The sequence below is a fragment of the Pseudophryne corroboree genome, chromosome 8 (genome assembly GCF_028390025.1).
Source record: "Pseudophryne corroboree isolate aPseCor3 chromosome 8, aPseCor3.hap2, whole genome shotgun sequence".
Classification (NCBI taxonomy): Eukaryota; Metazoa; Chordata; class Amphibia; order Anura; family Myobatrachidae; genus Pseudophryne; species Pseudophryne corroboree.
Window position 1 is genome coordinate 71,459,587 of NC_086451.1, and position 21,109 is coordinate 71,480,695.

General features: G+C 47.3%; 1 protein-coding gene across 2 annotated transcripts in view; it reads right to left on the reverse strand.

Annotated features, from left to right (window-relative positions):
* PTRH1 (peptidyl-tRNA hydrolase 1 homolog) overlaps positions 1-21,109 on the reverse strand; it is a 30,580-nt gene that overhangs the window by 6,493 nt on the left and 2,978 nt on the right. For both annotated transcript variants that reach the window (XM_063936631.1, XM_063936630.1), the window contains exons 2-3: positions 3,556-3,775; positions 2,548-2,647 (exon numbers count right to left, since the gene is read on the reverse strand). In XM_063936631.1, the coding sequence (XP_063792701.1) occupies positions 2,548-2,647; positions 3,556-3,775 (320 nt within the window). The remainder of the gene's footprint in view (positions 1-2,547; positions 2,648-3,555; positions 3,776-21,109) is intronic.

A 21,109-nucleotide genomic window follows, 5' to 3' on the forward strand; every position in this document is an offset into this window, starting at 1 on the left:
GGAACCGTGGCATCTGCCTCTAAGAAAGGACCTGCTCCAGCAGGGACCTTGTCTGTTCCAAGACTTACCGCGACTGCGTTTGACGGCATGGCGGTTGAACGCCGGATCCTAAGGGAAAAGGCATTCCGGAAGAGGTCATACCTACCCTGGTCAAAGCCAGGAAGGAGGTGACCGCACAACGTTATCACCACATGTGGTGAAAATATGTTGCGTGGGTGAGGCCAGGAAGGCCCCACGAAAAAATTTCAACTAGGTCGATTTCTGCACTTCCTGAAAACAGGAGTGTTTATGAGCCTCAAATTGGGGTCCATTAAGGTTCAAGTTTCGGCCCTGTAGATTTTCTTCCAGAAAAAATTGGCTTCAATTCCTGAAGTCCAGACGTTTGTCAAGGGAGTATTGCATATACAGCCCCTTGTGTGCCTCCAGTGGCACCGTGGGATCTCAACGTAGTGTTGGGATTCCTCAAATCATATTGGTTTGAACCGATCAAATCTGTGGATTTGAAATATCTCACATGGAAAGGGACCATGTTGTGGCCCTGGCCTCGGCCAGGCGATTGTCAGAATTGGGGGCTTTGTCTTAAAAAAAGCTCATATTTGTTTTTCCATTCGGACAGGGCAGAACTGCGGACTCGTCCCCAGTTTCTTCCTAAGGTGGTGTCAGCGTTTCGCCTGAAACAACATATTGTGGTGCCTGCGGCTACTAGGGACTTGGAGGACTCCAAGTTGCTAGACGTTGTCGGGGCCCTAAAAATATATATATATATATATATATATATATATATATATATATATATATATATATATATATATTTCCAGGACGGCTGGAGTCAGAAAGTCTGACTTGCTGTTTATATTGTATGCACCCCAAAAGATGGGTGCTCCTGCTTCTAAGCAGACTATTGCTCGTTGGATTTGTAGTACAATTCAGCTTGCACAGTCTGTGGCAGGCCTGCCACAGCCAAAATCTGTCAATGCCCATTCCACAAGGAAGGTGGGCTCATCTTGGGCGGATGCCCGAGGGGGTCTCGGCTTTAAAATTTTGCCGAGCAGCTACGTGGTCAGGGGGGAACACGTTTGTAAAATTCTACAAATTTGATACCCTGGCTGAGGAGGACCTGGAGTTCTCTCATTCGGTGCTGCAGAGTCACCCGCACTCTCCCGCCCGTTTGGGAGCTTTGGTATAATCCCCATGGTCCTGACGGAGTCCCCAGCATCCACTAGGACGTTAGAGAAAATAAGATTTTACTTACCGATAAATCTATTTCTCGTAGTCCGTAGTGGATGCTGGGCGCCCATCCCAAGTGCGGATTGTCTGCATTACTTGTACATAGTTATTGTTACAAAAATCGGGTTATTATTGTTGTGAGCCATCTTTTTTAGAGGCTACTTCATTGTTATCATACTGTTAACTGGGTTCAGATCACAAGTTGTACGGTGTGATTGGTGTGGCTGGTTTGGGTCTTACCCGGGATTCAAGATCCTTCCTTATTGTGTACGCTCGTCCGGGCACAGTACCTAACTGAGGCTTGGAGGAGGGTCATAGGGGGAGGAGCCAGTACACACCATGTGATCCTAAAAGCTTGCTTTTGTGCCCTGTCTCCTGCGGAGCCGCTATTCCCCATGGTCCTGACGGAGTCCCCAGCATCCACTACGGACTACGAGAAATAGATTTATCGGTAAGTAAAATCTTATCAATCCCCTGCTGTAATTACTTAATCCCCTGCTGTATTGTTCTCTCTGTATTGTATTGCAGCTGAGAACAATAGATGAAGGGTTTATGCTAATAAACCTTGGGGTGCCTAGGTGCAGCAGAGAATCCAAGATAAGCGTGGCTTCATCTGTATGACAGGGAATCATTTCCAATGTAGCACTACAGAAGCCTCTATTATGCAAATTATATATTCTCTCTCAGGCACATTTCCAGACAATTTGGCTCCCAGTGCGAACAGTAAAAAATGCACCCCCACCCATTACCCCATAGACATAGAAAAAAAGTGTGCCAAAAAAGGATAGTGATGCCCCTTACAAATAAGGCACCACACCATAATGCCCCTTATTACATTTAGTGCCACTTACACCCCATTATGCATCACCCATTAATGCCAGACACCATATTATGCCCCACAATTATGTCCCTGACACCATATTAAGCTTCACATAGTAATGACCATGCCCCTTACAAATTACGCAACACTATCTGCTCATCGTCAGGGGTGAGACCATTTCATGCCACTGCCTGCATCTTGAATGGTCCCTTACTTACCCCACCACCACCTCTAGCTGCAGCAACTTTATTCAGCGGTCCCGGTGCTTCCGACGACCGCTGTTTGTGCCTGCCTCATTGCTTCTTGTAAATGTCCCTCCCAAAATGGCCACCGTCGCCTCTGAGGCGGTGACCATTTTGGGAGGGACATTTTCAAAAGTACTCTATGCGGATGGGCAGACCACATGGAATACTGTGCCGACACTGGCCACAGGTGCCCCGTGTGCTTCCACGGCTCGTCTGGCCCTAGAAACGGCCTTGCTTTCTCGGCAGTAGGCTCACCTTGCGCTTCCTCCGAGCTTCAGAGACACTTTCCCCAGAGGTTTGTCCAGCTCATCGTGCAGGAGGTAGATATTCTCCGGTGCCAGGCGGAACTTTCCAGCTGAATTAACAAAATGCTAAAATAAATAACATGGAAAAAGTGTGTGTGTGTGTGTGTGTGTGTGTGTGTGTGTGTGTGATCTGGCATCTGCCAGGTCACCCTAGCTTCTCCGCTCCTGCCCTTCCTATTCCGCTATACTTACCGTCCCGGTCCTCTTCTCACTCCTTGCAACATTGCACACATGCCACGGCAACGATTAGGTCATCTTGCAAGTGTGCAGTAGATCAAACTCGAATTTAGAACAATAATAAACATGGGTAATCTGTTCCATCTCAACCACGTGAACTGCGAATCGGGGAGCAGGCGCACACCAATGGCTTCCCTCCGCAGTGACGGAGATGGAACAAATCACCATAAGAGGACCAGTAAGTACAGCAGGGAGGGGTGGGATGGGGCAGGTAGAGGTGACCCAGCAAATGCCTGGTCCATTTTACTAGCATTAGATATTCTTACACTTGTTTCTCTATTAAGCTTCTACACCACTGTCTAGCAATACTTTGTATAGGAAGCATTTTGCGCTATGTCGGTACAGTTTAGAGGAAGACCACAAACAAACCCACATACACTAAGGTGAAACTAAAAACAAATGTATACGTCCATTTCTTGAAGTAGCATAACGCCTGATGTGATATTATAGTGATAAATGTAAAAGCTGTAAGCAGGGTGTGTAGGGGCATTCAGATCTCTAGGTAATACTTTAGGGTGACCTTTATACTATTGCAGACGGGTACATTTTAATCTAAGGCCTAAGACTTGCAGAGTGTCTGCATAGATGTAGCATGATAGAGTGGAATGGTGACAGTGCGCCGATGTAGGTGCTATGTAAATGACAGTGATTTCCCTTGTTTTAACGGACACTTTTTTTTAGGTCGCCGACTAAAACTCAAAGCACTTAATAGATACATCACCTGCATTAGCCACACTTGTCCCATTGACATTCATAAACTGGCGCGGTTTCAGTAACACTAGCTGTGCGCCATCCAGCTGGGCAGTGACAAGATCAGCGCCGATCCGCCTGTCTGTTTTCCACTGATCAGCAACATTGAGTCTCCGTGCCAGCAGATTAATGGCTGCCATGCCAACACTATGCCGAGTGCTGGGCATACCATGGTTCCCCAGTCCTACCACCTAGACACAGAAAATCAGTAATATCATGTTTATCCCTGCCTGTGCATAACAAAGACAGGTATTAATTATTATCAGACCATCTGTATAGTCAGCAGCCCATTGGTGGAAGGATGCACATAAAACAGCACCTTCTGCAATAACCTTCAAATACTTTATCTTTAATAATTTCTAGAATGTAAGCTCTTCTTAAGCAGGGCTCTCCGCACCCTTATTTTTCATGTCTTCATTTATATGGTCTACCTTGTATGAGCAGCAGTGACCGGATGACGCGTGCATGCATTCCCTGTCCATTCATTGCAGGTAGAATCTGGGGGCAGCCCAGCAGCTGCTGGAATGTGAGGCTTTCCCCCAGCGTAACAAAAATTGCGTGTGTGACATGCAGGACCCCCCCCCAAAATAGCATGGTGTAGTGGGTATGAGATCGCCTGATCTATTACAGAGTTGGACGGTACAAATTAATTTATATACTTGTAATTTTTTAACTTTTACACCTGTAGTTTCCAGCATAAAACCCAAAAACAGTGTGTACTGTATGACAACTTGTGTACCCAATTCACAAGCATGACTACCTCTGAATATTATGATTTTTAAATTAGTCTTCATCATGTCAGTGATTGAGTGTTATCTTGCAAAACTTTAAGGGGCATATTCAATTGCGAGCAAAAGTTTAATTTTTACTGCGGCACGAGTTTTTCCTATAGGAATTACCGCAGCTTTTTTGTCTACCTTCAAAGCAGGTGCAAAGTCAGGGAAATATACGTTATGGTAAGAACTTACCATTGATAACGGTAATTCTCCTAAGTACACAGGTTCCACAGGATAACATTGGGATATGATAAAGCGACAGCAAATTTGAACCAATCGGTCAAAGCTTTTCGGCCTCCCAGCATGCAACGGGCCCATCCATATATCCCCGCCTCCTGGCTCAGGCAAATCAGTTGTATTCCCAAAGCTCAAGGCAGAAGCATCATAGATAGCCCTAATCAGGCAAGAACACAAATGCACACCCTTCCGTACAAGAAGGAAGAGGTTAGTGAGTAAAAAGATCCTCACTGTGGACATAGGAGCAATACCGTTATCAACGGTAAATTCTTACCATAACGCATATTTCTCCAGCAGGGTCCACAGATTATCCACAGGATAAGATTGGGATTTCCCAAAGAAATTTTATTGGTGGGGACGCTCCTGATTGGACAGTAGAATCCTTCGGCCGAATTCAGCATCGTGAGAGGCAAAGGTATCCATGGCATAATGTCTAATGAATGTGTTAACGGAAGACCATGTGGCTTCCTTACCAATCTTTTCTGCAGCAGCACCACATTGTGCTGCCCATGATGGACCTACCTTACGAGTAGAATGAGCAGAGACATTAGCTGGAATAGGAAGATCAGCTTGAGAATATGCTTCTGAAATGGTCATCCAAAGCCACCTTGCCAGTTTCTCCTCATCAGCAGGCCATCCTCTCTTGTGAAATCCGTTGAGAATGAAGAGAGAATCTGTATTTCTGATGGCACTGGTACGATCCATGTAGATCCTTAAGGCACGGATCACGTCCAGCGATGCATCTCCCGCAGAAAGGCCCGGTACCTGGAAAGCCGGGACTACAATTTCTTTGTTAAGGTGGAATTTAGACACCACCTTAGGAAGATACCCAGATCTAGTTCTGAGAACTGCTTTATCTGGATAAAAAAAAAAAAAAAATAATCAGAAATGGGGAATGACATGACAATGCCCATAAATCTGACACTCTTCTAGCTGACACCATGGCCAGTAGAAAGAGAACTTTGGCTGTCAACCACTTAAGATGCACTTAATTAAGTGGTTCAAATGGGGCAACTTGAAGGGCCTTTAGGACTATATGTAAGTCACAAGACACTGTAGGAGGAACAAAAGAAGGTTGAATGCGCAGCATTCCCTGGAAAAATTTATTCACATCATGTAAGTTAGCAATTTTCTTTTGGAACCATGCAGTCAATGCTGACACTTGCACTCTCAAGGAAGCCACCTTCAAACCTTTATCCATACCTGCCTGAAGGAATGCTAAAACCCTGGAAAATCTGAAAGACCTAGGGTCCATTTTCTGTTCACTGCACCAATGAATATAGGTTTGCCATATTCTGTGATAAATGCGAGCTGAGGAGGGTTTCCTTGCTCTGAGCATTGTTTGAATTACCTGTTGTGAGAATCCTCTTGACTTCAGGATAGAGGTTTCAAGAGCCACGCCGTCAAAGATAGTCGATCCAGATGTCTGTGATAACAAGGACCCTGCATCAGCAGGTCTGGACGTTGAGGGAGCAGGAGTGGAGCATCCATCGACATTCTCTGCAGATCTGTGTACCAATGCCTTCTGGGCCAAGCTGGAGCTATTAGTATCGCGGCACCCTCTCCTTGCTTTATCTTTCTCACCACCATGGGTAATAGGGTGATTGGAGGAAACACATAGGCCAGATGAAAGTCCCATCTCACCAACAGGGAATCCACAAAGATCGCTCTGGGATCCTTTGTTCTTGACCCGTATGCGAGAACTTTGTTGTTCTGACGGGACGCCATGAGGTCTATCTCTGGCAAACCCCACTTGTCGACTAGAGTCTGGAAGACCTCCGGGTGTAGAGCCCATTCGCTTGCCTGAATGGCGTGTCAGCTGAGAAAATCCGCTTCCCAGTTTAGGACTCCCGGATCGAACACTGCGGACAAGGCTGGATGATGAAGTTCTGCCCACTTTAGTATGTGACTTACCTTCTTCATCGCCTTTCGGCTGTGAGTTCCTCCCTGATGGTTGAGGTACGCTACTGCCGTTGCATTGTCCGAGCGGATCTGAACTGGTTTTCCCCGAAAAATGTCCTTTGCCTGAATCAGTGCCATGTATATGGCCCGAAGATCCAATATATTTATTGACAGGCAACCTTCTTCCTGGGTCCATTGCCCCTGAAAACACAACCTACCTGACACTGCTCCCCAAGCCCTGGAGACTGGCATCTGTTGTCAGAATTTCCCAATCCGATATCCAAAAGGGTCTCACCTTGTCCAGATGGGAAGTCTGTAGCCACCAGGCTAATGACCTTCTTACTTCTATCGTAAGAATGATAGTCTGCGTTTTTATCGTCTGATGCAATCCATTCTATTTAGCAAGAATCAGATGCTGCAGAGGCCTGCAGTGGAACTGTGCATATGCCACCATGTTGAATGTTGACACCATCAATCCCATCACACGCATTGCTGCGTGAATGGATACCTTTTGACTTTGTAGCAAGTCCTGAATCCTTGACTGAACCTTGGATATCTTGTTCAGAGGTAAAATTACTCTCTGAAGACTTGAAGCCAGTACAGCCCCCACGTGAATCATCCGCTGTGACGGAACCAGAGACGATTTTGCCCAATTTATGAGCCACCCGTGCCTTTGCAGACACGTTATTGTCTGTTGCAAATGACATAGGAGCAATTCCTGCGACTGTGCCAGGATTAAAAGATTATCGAGGCATGGAAAAATTCTTATCTCCTGCTGGCGGAGATAAGCTGCCATTACCACCATAATCTTGGTAAATACTCTGGGGGCTGTGGCTAACCCAAAAGGTAGGGCCTGTAACTGAAAATGCTGTTGGAGGATAGCAAACCTGAGATGGCACTGATGGGACAATGCTATAGGAACATGTAGGTAAGCATTCTGTATATCCAGGGATACCATATAATCCCCTGGCTCCATTGACAAAATGATGGAATGTCAAGTCTCCATATGAAACCAAGGTACCCAAATGTATTTGTTCAGCACTTTGAGATTGAGAATGGGCCGGAATGACCCATTTGGTTTCTGAACTAGAAAAAGGTTGGAGTAAAAACCCTGTCCTCATTGTGCAGGAGGAACTGGAATGACTACTCCTGACTGAAACAATTTCTGAACTGCCTCTTGCAAAGCCCTGGCCATCGTCTCTACCCGTGACGGGCTGGTACAACAAAAACCTTCGAGGAGGGTGCTTCTTGAAGGCAAAAGCATAACCTAGAGATATTACTTCCTGCACCCAGGCATCTGTTGTAGACTGCTGCCAGATCTGTGAAAAAAAAATCGGCCTCCCACCCTTGGATCCCCCAGGTGGAGGCCCGCACCACCAGGCTGATGGCTTAGTATCTGTTTTACCAACCGGTCCTCTGGTAGCCCAGACTTGTTGTATTGGGACTGCCTACCATCACTTTTTCCTTTAGCTTTTCCTTGAGACCAAAAGGGCTGAAAAGCTGGAACTTTAGGTTTGAAATTGTATGTGGAAGGAAACTTTACCTTCTTGGATGCTGCTTCTGACTCCAAAATATCTGTCAATTCTTTACCAAAAAGAATATCTCCAGAAAAAGGCAGATTCCAAAACCTTCTTAGATTCTGAATCAGCTTTCCACGTACGCAGCCAAACTGCTCTGCGAGCAGCTATTGTTGAAGCTGATGCCCTGGAGGCAATAGTACCCATATCCAATGCTGCTTCTTCCAAGAACATTGCAGCCTGTTTTATATGTGCTATATGGGATTTTTGCTCTCTAGATGCTATTGAAAAATACCCCTCCAATGCATCAGCCCAGGTAGCCACTGGCTTTGCCATCCAAGCTGAAGCCAAGGCTGGCCTTATGACTGCCCCAGACAGGGAAAAATAAGGATTTTACTTACCGATAAATCTATTTCTCGTAGTCCGTAGTGGATGCTGGGACTCCGTCAGGACCATGGGGATTAGCGGCTCCGCAGGAGACAGGGCACAAAAATAAAGCTTTAGGATCAGGTGGTGTGCACTGGCTCCTCCCCCTATGACCCTCCTCCAAGCCTCAGTTAGGATACTGTGCCCGGACGAGCGTACACAATAAGGAAGGATTTTGAATCCCGGGTAAGACTCATACCAGCCACACCAATCACACCGTACAACTTGTGATCTGAACCCAGTTAACAGTATGACAAACGTAGGAGCCTCTGAACAGACGGCTCACAACAATAACAACCCGATTTTTTTGTAACAATAACTGTGTACAAGTATTGCAGACAATCCGCACTTGGGATGGGCGCCCAGCATCCACTACGGACTACGAGAAATAGATTTATCGGTAAGTAAAATCTTATTTTCTCTGACGTCCTAGTGGATGCCGGGACTCAATCAGGACCATGGGGATTATACCAAAGCTCCCAAACGGGCGGGAGAGTGCGGATGACTCTGCAGCACCAAATGAGAGAACTCCAGGTCCTCTTTAGCCAGGGTATCAAATTTGTAGAATTTTACAAACGTGTTCTCCCCCGACCACGTAGCTGCTCGGCAGAGTTGTAATGCCGAGACCCCTCGGGCAGCCGCCCAGGATGAGCCCACCTTCCTTGTGGAATGGGCCTTGACAGATTTAGGCTGTGGCAGGCCTGCCACAGAATGTGCAAGTTGAATTGTGCTACAAATCCAACGAGCAATCGTCTGCTTAGAAGCAGGAGCACCCAGCTTGTTGGGTGCATACAGTATAAACAGCGAGTCAGATTTTCTGACTCCAGCCGTCCTTGAAATATATATTTTCAATGCCCGGACAACGTCCAGCAACTTGGAATCCTCCAAATCGCTAGTAGCCGCAGGCACCACAATAGGCTGGTTCAGGAGAAACGCTGACACCACCTTAGGCAGAAACTGAGGACGCGTCCGCAGTTCTGCCCTGTCCGAATGGAAAATCAGATATGGGCTTTTATACGATAAAGCCGCCAATTCTGATACTCTCCTGGCTGAAGCCAGGGCCAGTAGCATGGTTACTTTCCACGTAAGATATTTCAAATCCACCGATTTGAGTGGCTCAAACCAATGGGATTTGAGAAAATCCAAAACTACATTAAGGTCCCACGGAGCCACTGGGGGCACAACCGGGGGCTGTATATGTAGTACTCCTTTTACAAAAGTCTGGACTTCAGGAACTGAAGCCAATTCTTTCTGGAAGAAAATCGACAGGGCCGAAATTTGAACCTTAATGGACCCCAATTTGAGGCCCATAGACAATCCTGTTTGCAGGAAATGTAGGAATCGACCCAGTTGAAATTCCTCCGTGGGGGCCTTCCTGGCCTCACACCACGCAACATATTTTCTCCAAATGCGGTGATAATGTTGTGCAGTCACCTCCTTCCTGGCTTTTACCAGTGTAGGAATGACCTCTTCCGGAATGCCTTTTTCCCTTAGAATTCGGCGTTCAACCGCCATGCCGTCAAACGCAGCCGCGGTAAGTCTTGGAATAGACACGGTCCCTGCTGAAGCAGGTCCCGTCTTAGAGGTAGAGGCCACGGATCTTCCGTGAGCATCTCCTGAAGTTCCGGGTACCAAGTTCTTCTTGGCCAATCCAGAGCCACGAGTATCGTTCTTACTCCCCTTTGCCGTATAATTCTCCGTACTTTTGGTATGAGAGGCAGAGGAGGAAACACATACACTGACTGGAACACCCACGGTGTTACCAGAGCGTCCACAGCTATTGCCTGAGGGTCTCTTGACCTGGCGCAATACCTGTCCAGTTTTTTGTTGAGGCGAGATGCCATCATATCCACCTTTGGTTTTTCCCAACGGTTCACAATCATGTGGAAGACTTCTGGATGAAGTCCCCACTCTCCCGGGTGTAGATCGTGTCTGCTGAGGAAGTCTGCTTCCCAGTTGTCCACTCCCGGAATGAACACTGCTGACAGCGCTATCACATGATCTTCCGCCCAGCGAAGAATCCTTGCAGCTTCTGCCATTGCTCTCCTGCTTCTTGTGCCGCCCTGTCTGTTTACGTGGGCGACTGCCGTGATGTTGTCCGACTGGATCAACACCGGCTGACCCTGAAGCAGGGGTTTTGCCAGGCTTAGAGCATTGTAAATCGCTCTTAGCTCCAGTATATTTATGTGAAGAGACATCTCCAGGCTTGACCATACTCCCTGGAAGTTTCTTCCCTGTGTGACCGCTCCCCAGCCTCTCAGACTGGCATCCGTGGTCACCAGGACCCAGTCCTGTATGCCGAATCTGCGGCCCTCTAACAGATGAGCACTCTGCAACCACCACAGAAGAGACACCCTTGTCCGTGGCGATAAGGTTATCCGCTGATGCATCTGCAGATGCGATCCGGACCATTTGTCCAGCAGATCCCACTGAAAAGTTCGTGCGTGGAATCTGCCGAATGGAATCGCTTCGTAAGAAGCCACCATCTTTCCCAGGACTCTTGTGCATTGATGCACAGACACTTTTCCTGGTTTTAGGAGGTTCCTGACAAGTTCGGATAACTCCCTGGCTTTCTCCTCCGGAAGAAACACCTTTTTCTGAACAGTGTCCAGAATCATTCCCAGGAACAGCAGACGTGTCGTCGGGTTCAATTGAGATTTTTGAAAAATTCAGAATCCACCCGTGCTGTTGCAGCACTACTTGGGTTAGTGCTACTACGTCTTCCAGCTGTTCTCTGGACCTTGCCCTTATCAGGAGATCGTCCAAGTAAGGGATAATTAATACGCCTTTTCTTCGCAGAAGAAACATCATCTCGGCCATTACCTTGGTAAAGACCTGAGGTGCCGTGGACAATCCAAACGGCAGCGTCTGAAACTGATAATGACAGTTTTGCACCACGAACCTGAGGTACCCTTGGTGTGAAGGGCAAATTGGGACATGCAGGTAAGCGTCCTTGATGTCCAGGGACACCATAAAGTCCCCTTCTTCCAGATTCGCTATCACTGCTCTGAGTGACTCCATCTTGAACTTGAATTTTTGTATGTACAGGTTCAAAGATTTCAGATTTAGAATAGGTCTTACCGAGCCGTCCGGCTTCGGTACCACAAATAGCGTGGAGTAATACCCCTTTCCCTGTTGTAGGAGGGGTACCTTGACTATCACCTGCTGAGAAAACAGCTTGTGAATGGCTTCCAATACCGTCGCCCTGTCTGAGGGAGACGTTGGCAAAGCAGACTTTAGGAACCGGCGAGGGGGAGACTTCTCGAATTCCAACCTGTAACCCTGAGATACTACCTGCAGGATCCAGGGGTCCACCTGTGAGCAAGCCCACTGCGCGCTGAAATTCTTGAGTCGACCCCCCACCGCTCCTGAGTCCGCTTGTAAAGCCCCAGCATCATGCTGAGGGCTTTGCAGAACCCGGGGAGGGCTTCTGTTCCTGGGAAGGAGCTGCTTGCTGCCCTCTCTTACCCTTTCCTCTGCATCGGGGCAGATATGACTGTCCTTTTGCCCGCTTGTTCTTATAGGACCGAAAGGACTGCGGCTGAAAAGACTGTGTCTTTTTCTGTTGGGAGGGGGTCTGAGGCAAAAAGGTGGATTTCCCGGCAGTTGCCGTGGCCACCAGATCCGATAGACCCACGCCAAATAATTCCTCCCCTTTATACGGCAATACTTCCATATGCCGTTTGGAATCCGCATCACCTGACCACTGTCGCGTCCATAAACTTCTTCTGGCAGATATGGACATCGCACTTACTCTCGATGCCAGAGTGCAAATATCCCTCTGAGCATCTCGCATATAAAGAAAAGCATCCTTTAATTGCTCTAAAGTCAATAAAATACTGTCCCTATCCAGGGTATCAATATTTTCAGTCAGGGAATCCGACCAGACCACCCCAGCACTGCACATCCAGGCTGAGGCGATGGCTGGTCGCAGTATAACACCAGTATGTGCGTATATACTTTTTAGGGTAGTTTCCAGCCTCCTATCAGCTGGATCCTTGAGGGCGGCCGTATCAGGAGACGGTAACGCCACTTGTTTTGATAAGCGTGTGAGCGCCTTATCCACCCTAGGGGGTGTTTCCCAGCGCGCCCTAACCTCTGGCGGGAAAGGGTATAATGCCAATAAATTTTTTGAAATTAGCACTTTTCTATCTGGGTTAACCCACGCTTCATCACATACATCATTCAATTCCTCTGATTCAGGAAAAACTACAGGTAGTTTTTTCACACCCCACATAATACCCCTTTTTGTGGTACTTGCAGTATCAGAGATATGTAAAGCCTCCTTCATTGCCGTGATCATATAACGTGTGGCCCTACTGGAAAATACGTTTGTTTCTTCACCGTCGACACTAGATTCAGTGTCCGTGTCTGGGTCTGTGTCGACCGACTGAGGTAAAGGGCATTTTACAGCCCCTGACGGTGTCTGAGACGCCTGGGCAGGTACTAACTGGTTTGCCGGCCGTCTCATGTCGTCAACTGATTTTTGTAATGTGCTGACATTATCACGTAATTCCATAAACAAAGCCATCCATTCCGGTGTCGACTCCCTGGGGGGTGACATCACCATTACCGGCAATTGCTCTGCCTCCACACCAACATCGTCCTCATACATGTCGACACACACGTACCGACACACAGCAGACACACAGGGAATGCTCTATTGAAGACAGGACCCCACTAGCCCTTTGGGGAGACAGAGGGAGAGTTTGCCAGCACACACCCAAGCGCTATAATATATATGGGAACAACCCTATATAAGTGTTGTATCCTTATAGCAGCTTAAATATAGTAATATCGCCAAAAAAAGTGCCCCCCCTCTCTGTTTTACCCTGTTTCTGTAGTGCAGTGCAGGGGAGAGTCCTGGGAGCCTTCCTCACAGCGGAGCTGAGCAGGAAAATGGCGCTGTGTGCTGAGGAGAATAAGCCCCGCCCCCTATTTCGGCGGGCTCTTCTCCCGGAGTTTGTGAGATCTGGCAGGGGTTAAATACATCCATATAGCCTCAAGGGCTATATGTGATGTATTTTTAGCCATAAGAAAGGTATTATACATTGCTGCCCAGGGCGCCCCCCCCAGCGCCCTGCACCCTCAGTGACCGCTGTGTGAAGTGTGCTGACAACAATGGCGCACAGCTGCAGTGCTGTGCGCTACCTCATGAAGACTGAAAAGTCTTCTGCCGCCTGTTTCTGGACCTCTTCAATCTTCGGCATCTGCAAGGGGGGACGGCGGCGCGGCTCCGGGACCGGACTCCATGGCTGGGCCTGTGTTCGATCCCTCTGGAGCTAATGGTGTCCAGTAGCCTAAGAAGCCAATCCATCCTGCACACAGGTGAGTTCACTTCTCTCCCCTAAGTCCCTCGATGCAGTGAGCCTGTTGCCAGCAGGACTCACTGAAAATAAAAAACCTAAAAACTTTTTCTAAGCAGCTCTTTAGGAGAGCCACCTAGATTGCACCCTGCTCGGACGGGCACAAAAACCTAACTGAGGCTTGGAGGAGGGTCATAGGGGGAGGAGCCAGTGCACACCACCTGATCCTAAAGCTTTATTTTTGTGCCCTGTCTCCTGCGGAGCCGCTAATCCCCATGGTCCTGACGGAGTCCCAGCATCCACTAGGACGTCAGAGAAATATGTTTTAGAAAAAAAAACATCCACTCTATCTGTGAGATCATTTAATGATGTTGAAGGCAAAGGTAATGTAGATTTTCGTACTAATCGAATTACATGCGTATTTACTTTAGGAGCCACCTCCCTTTTTAAACAATCCCCAGCTGGAAGAGGATAAGTGGAATTCCAGTTCTTAGGAATTCTAAACTTCTTATTGGGCATAGTCCAAGCCTCTTCCATGATTTCCGTCAGCTGATCTGACCCCGGAAACTCAGTCTTAACTGTTTTGGGACATTTAAACACAGGTACCTTGGTTTTTAACACAGGCTCTGCTGAATCCTCTAAGGATAGAATGGCTTTCATTGCTTTAATTAACTCAGCTATATCCACTGAGCCGAGACCTTCCTCCTCCTCCTCTTCGTATGCAGAAGTAGAATGAGTTTCATCCTCCGATGAATCCTCATCTGAAACGTGTAGCCTGTGAGAATGAAGATTTACTTACCACTGGCTTATCAGCCTGTTTCTTTTGAGAGGCTGCTGCTGGAAGTGATAAACCGCAGGTGGGAAGCTGCATGTACAGGAGTTGGAGGATTTATCCGTTCAGCTATACTGGAATAATGTCTGTGCAAACATAGCCCAAGGTGGATCAATCAATACTTCCGCAGTGTACTACACAATTTGTGACTGTAATCACGTTAAGCTTTTTAAAGTGACATACAATCCGACCTTACCCATGCACCAGCATTGAGGATCGGAATAGAAAAAAACCTGACAGAATTACAGTAAAGTCAGCAATCCCACTAGCAGTCAGTTACATGTTACACATTCGTATAATAAGCAATAGGAGCACATCATCAACTACATTTCAAGTATGTAGGAGAACATATTACTGAAACATGTTTAAACAGATCTACCATATTCAGATGCATAGCGAAAGAAACAACAGTAATAGCATACAGACTCATATGCAATAGGCACTTATCTAACTATTTGTACTCAAAAGATAGAGACTTAGTACTGTATTACCCGTACTCAGTAGAGTGGGATACAGGGAGACTCACCCCGCTTCCAGGACCGATCAATACGTTTGCGAACAATGAGTGGATCTAGACGCTACTAGTGTACACTGCAGCTCCATGAACCTATAGTGAACACTGATGCACCAGTCACACAGCCGTCTATGCTGCAACTGGGTCCCCTTCGTGTACAGCGTCTGAGACGGAAGCGGGAAAACAGTTCATGGCGGGAGGCTCGGAGGAAACTGGTTATGAACCGAGGGGAGGGGCAACCAGGAGAGCATCTGACCCCCCACTGCTGACATCAACCCTAGGGATCGCGGCCTCATACTATTTCTGGAGCCTCTGATCCCTAAGGCCTAGCACTGGTGCACCCGAGGTGGCAGCAGCATCAGCGACTGTTTGGTAGTCTCCTCCCAAAACAGTGCGGCTGTGTCCGTATTCCCCTTCTAAGCAGAACCGATGCCTTACCTTCTCCCCGTGCTCCGGCCACAGCCTGGTAACGTCTGCTGGACCTGCTAGTATATCCGACACAGACACCCGCCGAAACAGCACTGTACTCATGAGTAAGCACTATCGCGACCCGGCGGAGAGTTGAAGGAGCGACTCTTCTAAGGTACGTATAAGTCGCTTTTTAGAAAGATCACTCAAGAAAAAAAATAGTAAAAAAATAAAATAATAAAGCTTAGGGCACCAAACAAACAAAAAACTGTTTTGCCTAAGCCAGGAGGCGGGGCTATATGGATGGGCCCGTTGCATGCTGGGAGGCCGAAAAGCTTTGACCGACTGGTTCAAATCCGCTGTCGCTTCATCATATCCCAATATTATCCTGTGGATAACCTGTGTATCCTGCCGAAGAAAATCCTTATTTTAAGATAGAAATTATGGATCTTGGTTCCGAACCCCTGGGACACACTCCCTAATGACTAATTAGGCAATTGGAAGTTTTCAATTAGCTTAATTGGGCCAATAATTACATGTCATAATTGTGGCAAAAAAAATGGCCTAAAATTACACAAAACCACCTTTTTTTCTACTACAAACTTTTTAATTTTGTTTGTATGTAAACATAAAAAGTTTGCTTTTTTTATCACTTTAATAAGTGCACAAATCGGCCATTTGAAGCATTTTATTAGCGCAAAATATTTTTCTTTGGTACAGTAATAAACATATACTGTTTCTCATTATTTTATTTTTTTCTTACTTTTACAGGCTAATTTGCTCAATTTTTCTATTTTTTAATTTGAGATTATGCAGTAAAAATGACTGCAGAATTTTTTTTTCAATTGGATACGGAAGAAATCAGGAGCACACATACCTGCGTTAATGAAAAATGGACACGATAGTCACTAATTTTCTATGCAGAAATTTTGCTTGCAATTGAATGTCCCTAAAGATCCATCTTTATTATTACTATACTATTATAAAGGTGGCCATATACTAGTGCGGCTTTTCCGAGGGGAGACGTTGCATACATTGCCCTTGAACTACCCGGCAGCTTCCTGGGCGGCAGAATCGCATATGATACATCGTATGCAGTCCTTTCATATATGATGTATCGGATGCGATCCCAGCCAAAGCTGCCGGATCCGACAAATCTATACTGCAGCCTCTGTGATCCACAGGCTCCGATCTGAAGGGCATGGGACCGCGCATCGGATCTGACCTACGATTTGCCACTTTTCATCCTATTTCTCTACCCAATGCAACGAAATCGGATGAAGTTGGGCAAAATCGCACTAGTGTGTGGGCATTACCATTAACAACATCCTTCACAGAAAGTGGAAAGCTCAGGATAAAGCTTGAAGACATACATGCTCTTTTCACGCAAAGCGGAGAACACAGGTTATTGCCGGGTGGCCCGTCTCGGAGTGAAAGGGTCCACCTGGGTCCGACCCAGGTACGCTACCTGGATTATTCCCGGGTCGGCTGAAGTGTGAAAGGCATGAACTGGGTTATGCCTAACAGGTAACTGCTGATTGGCGGCCTCAGGACTGCTTGGAGATGAAGTCATCTCCAACTGCCCTGTGTGAACAGCTATAGCCAAGGTCCCAGCGGTGGTCTAAAAGGGTAAGTACATTGGAAATCTCGGCTCTGACCCATGTTCAATATCACGCGTCAGACGCAGGGCTTCTGTTTGAAAGGGGTAACACTGAACAGGTACCTAGTTTATTACCTATTGACGTCTTACCTCTATAATAATAAGAATTTACTTACCGATAATTCTATTTCTCGTAGTCCGTAGTGGATGCTGGGGACTCCGTCAGGACCATGGGGAATAGCGGCTCCGCAGGAGACAGGGCACAAAATTAAAAGTTTGACCACTAGGTGGTGTGCACTGGCTCCTCCCCCTATGACCCTCCTCCAAGCCTCAGTTAGGATACTGTGCCCGGACGAGCGTACACAATAAGGAAGGATTTTGAATCCCGGGTAAGACTCATACCAGCCACACCAATCACACTGTACAACTTGAGATCTGAACCCAGTTAACAGCATGATAACAGAGGAGCCTCTGAAAAGATGGCTTCCAACAATAATAACCCGATTTTTGTAACAATAACTATGTACCAGTATTGCAGACAATCCGCACTTGGGATGGGCGCCCAGCATCCACTACGGACTACGAGAAATAGAATTATCGGTAAGTAAATTCTTATTTTCTCTGACGTCCTAAGTGGATGCTGGGGACTCCGTCAGGACCATGGGGATTATACCAAAGCTCCCAAACGGGCGGGAGAGTGCGGATGACTCTGCAGCACCGAATGAGAGAACTCCAGGTCCTCCTTAGCCAGGGTATCAAATTTGTAGAATTTTACAAACGTGTTCTCCCCTGACCACGTAGCTGCTCGGCAGCGTTGTAATGCCGAGACCCCTCGGGCAGCCGCCCCAGGTGAGCCAACCTTCCTTGTGGAGTGGGCATTTACAGATTTTGGCTGTGGCAGGCCCTGCCACAGAATGCGCAAGTTGAATTGTGCTACAAATCCAACGAGCAATCGTCTGCTTAGACGCAGGAACACCCAGCTTGTTGGGTGCATACAGTATAAACAGCGAGTCAGACTTTCTGACACCAGCCGTCCTTGAAATAAATAAACATATATATATATATATATATATATATATATATATATATATATATATATATATATATATATATATATATATATATATATATATATATACATATATACACACACACATTTTTAAGGCTCTGACAACGTCGAACAACTTGGAGTCCTCCAAGTCGCAAGAAGCCGCAGGCACCACAATAGGTTGGTTCAGGTGAAAACCTGATACCACCTTAGGGAGAAACTGAGGACGCGTCCGCAGTTCTGCCCTGTCCAAATGGAAAATCAGATATGGCTTTTGTACGAAAAAGCCGCCAATTCTGACACTCTCCTGGCCGAAGCCAGGGCCAGTAGCATGGTCACTTTCCATGTAAGATATTTCAAATCCACCGATTTGAATGGCTCAAACCAATGGGATTTGAGGAATCCCAAAACTACATTGAGATCCCACGGTGCCACTGGAGGCACAACCGGGGCTGTATATGTAGTACTCCTTTGACAAAAGCTTGGACTTCAGGAACTGAAGCCAGTTCTTTCTGGAAGGAAATCGACAGGGCCGAAATTTGAACCTTAATGGACCCCAATTTGAGGCCTATAGACAATCCTGTTTGCAGGAAATGTAGGAATCGACCCAGTTGAAATTCCTCCGTCGGAGCCCTCTCCTTCAGGATCCGGCGTTCAACCGCCATGCCGTCAAACGCAGCCGCGGTAAGTCTAGAGGTAGAGTGCACGGATCCTCCGTGCGCATCTCTTGAAGTTCCGGGTACCAAGTCTTTCTTGGCAAATCCGGAACCACGAGTATCGTTCTTACTCCCCTTCGCCTTATAATTCTCAGTACCTTGGGTATGAGAGGCAGAGGGGGGAACACATACATTGACTGGTACACCCATGGTGTTACCAACGCGTCCACAGCTATTGCCTGAGGGTCTCTTGACCTGGCGCAATACCTGTCCAGTTTTTTGTTGAGGCGGGACGCCATCATGTCCACCTTTGGTTTTTTCCCAACGGTTCACAATCATGTGGAAGACTTCTGGATGAAGTCCCCACTCTCCCGGGTGGTGATCGTGTCTGCTGAGGAAGTCTGCTTCCCAGTTGTCCACTCCCGGAATGAACACTGCTGACAGTGCTATCACATGATTTTCTGCCCAGTGAAAAATCCTTGCAGCTTCTGCCATTGCCCTCCTGCTTCTTGTGTCGCCCTGTCTGTTTACGTGGGCGACTGCCGTGGTGTTGCCCTACTGGTTCAACACCGGCTGACCCTGAAGCAGAGGTCTTGCCAGGCTTAGAGCATTGTAAATTGCCCTTAGCTCCAGTATATTTATGTGAAGTCTCCAGGCTTGACCACACTCCCTGGAAATTTCTTCCCTGTGTGACTGCTCCCCAGCCTCTCAGGCTGGCATTCGTGGTCACCAGGACCCAGTCCTGAATGCCGAATCTGCGGCCCTCCAAAAAGGTGAGCACTCTGCAACCACCACAGAAGAGACCCCCTTGTCCTTGGAGACGGGGCTATCCGCTGATGCATCTGAAGATGCGATCCGGACCATTCGTCCAGCAGATTCCACTGAAAGGTTCTTGCGTGGAATCTGCCGAATGGAATCGCTTCGTAAGAAGCCATCATTTACCCAGGACTCTTGTGCATTGATGCACTGACCCTTTTCCTGGTTTTAGGAGGTTCCTGACTAGCTTGGATAACTCCCTGGCTTTCTCCTCCAGGAGAAAAACCTTTTTCTGAACTGTGTCCAGAATCATCCCTAGGAACAGCAGACGTGTCGTCGGGCTCAGCTGGGATTTTGGAAAATTTAGAATCCACCCGTGCTGTTGCAGCACTACTTGGGTTAGTGCTACACCGGCCTCTAACTGTTCTCTGGATCTTGCCCTTATCAGGAGATCGTCCAAGTAAGGGATAATTAATACACCTTTTCTTCGAAGAAGAATCATCATTTCGGCCATTACCTTGGTAAAGACCCGGGGTGCCGTGGACAATCCAAACGGCAACGTCTGAAACTGATAGTGGCAGTTTTGTACCACGAACCTGAGGTACCCTTGGTTTGAAGGGCAAATTGGGACATGGAGGTAAGCATCCTTGATGTCCAAGGACACCATAAAGTCCCCTTCTTCCAGATTCGCTATCACTGCTCTGAGTGATTTCATCTTGAACTTGAACCTTTGTATGTAAGTGTTCAAAAGATTTCAGACTTAGAATAGGTCTCACCCAGCCGTCCGGCTTCGGTACCACAAACAGCGTGGAATAATACCCCTTTCCTTGTTGTAGTAGGGGTACCTTGACTATTACTTGCTGGGAATACAGCTTGTGAATAGCTTCCAATACCGTCTCCCTGTCGGAGGGAGATGTTGGTAAAGCAGATTTCAGGAATCTGCGAGGAAGAGACGTCTCGAATTCCAATCTGTACCCCTGTGATACTACCTGCAGGATCCAGGGGTCGACTTGCGAGTGAGCCCACTGCGCGCTGAAATTCTTGAGACGACCCCCCCACCGGACCTGAGTCCGCTTGTAAGGCCCCAGCGACATGCTGAGGACTTTTCAGAAGCGGGGGAGTGCTTCTGCTCCTGGGAAGGAGCTGCTTGCTGCAGTCTCTTACCCTTTCCTTTGCCTCGGGCAGATATGAATGGCCTTTTGCCCGCTTGTTCTTATGAGAACGAAAGGACTGAGGCTGAAAAGACGGTGTCTTTTTCTGTTGGGAGGTGACCTGAGGTAAAAAAAAGGTGGATTTTCCGGCTGTTGCCGTGGCCACCAAGTCCGATAGACCGACCCCTTTATACGGCAAACTTCCATATGCCGCTTGGAATCCGCATCACCTGACCACTGTCGCGTCCATACACTTCTTCTGGCAGAAATGGACAGCGCACTTACCCTTGATGCCAGAGTGCAAATATCCCTCTGTGCATCTCGCATATAAAGAAAATGCATCCTTTAAATGCTCTATAGTCAATAAAATATTGTCGCTATTCAGGGTATCAATAT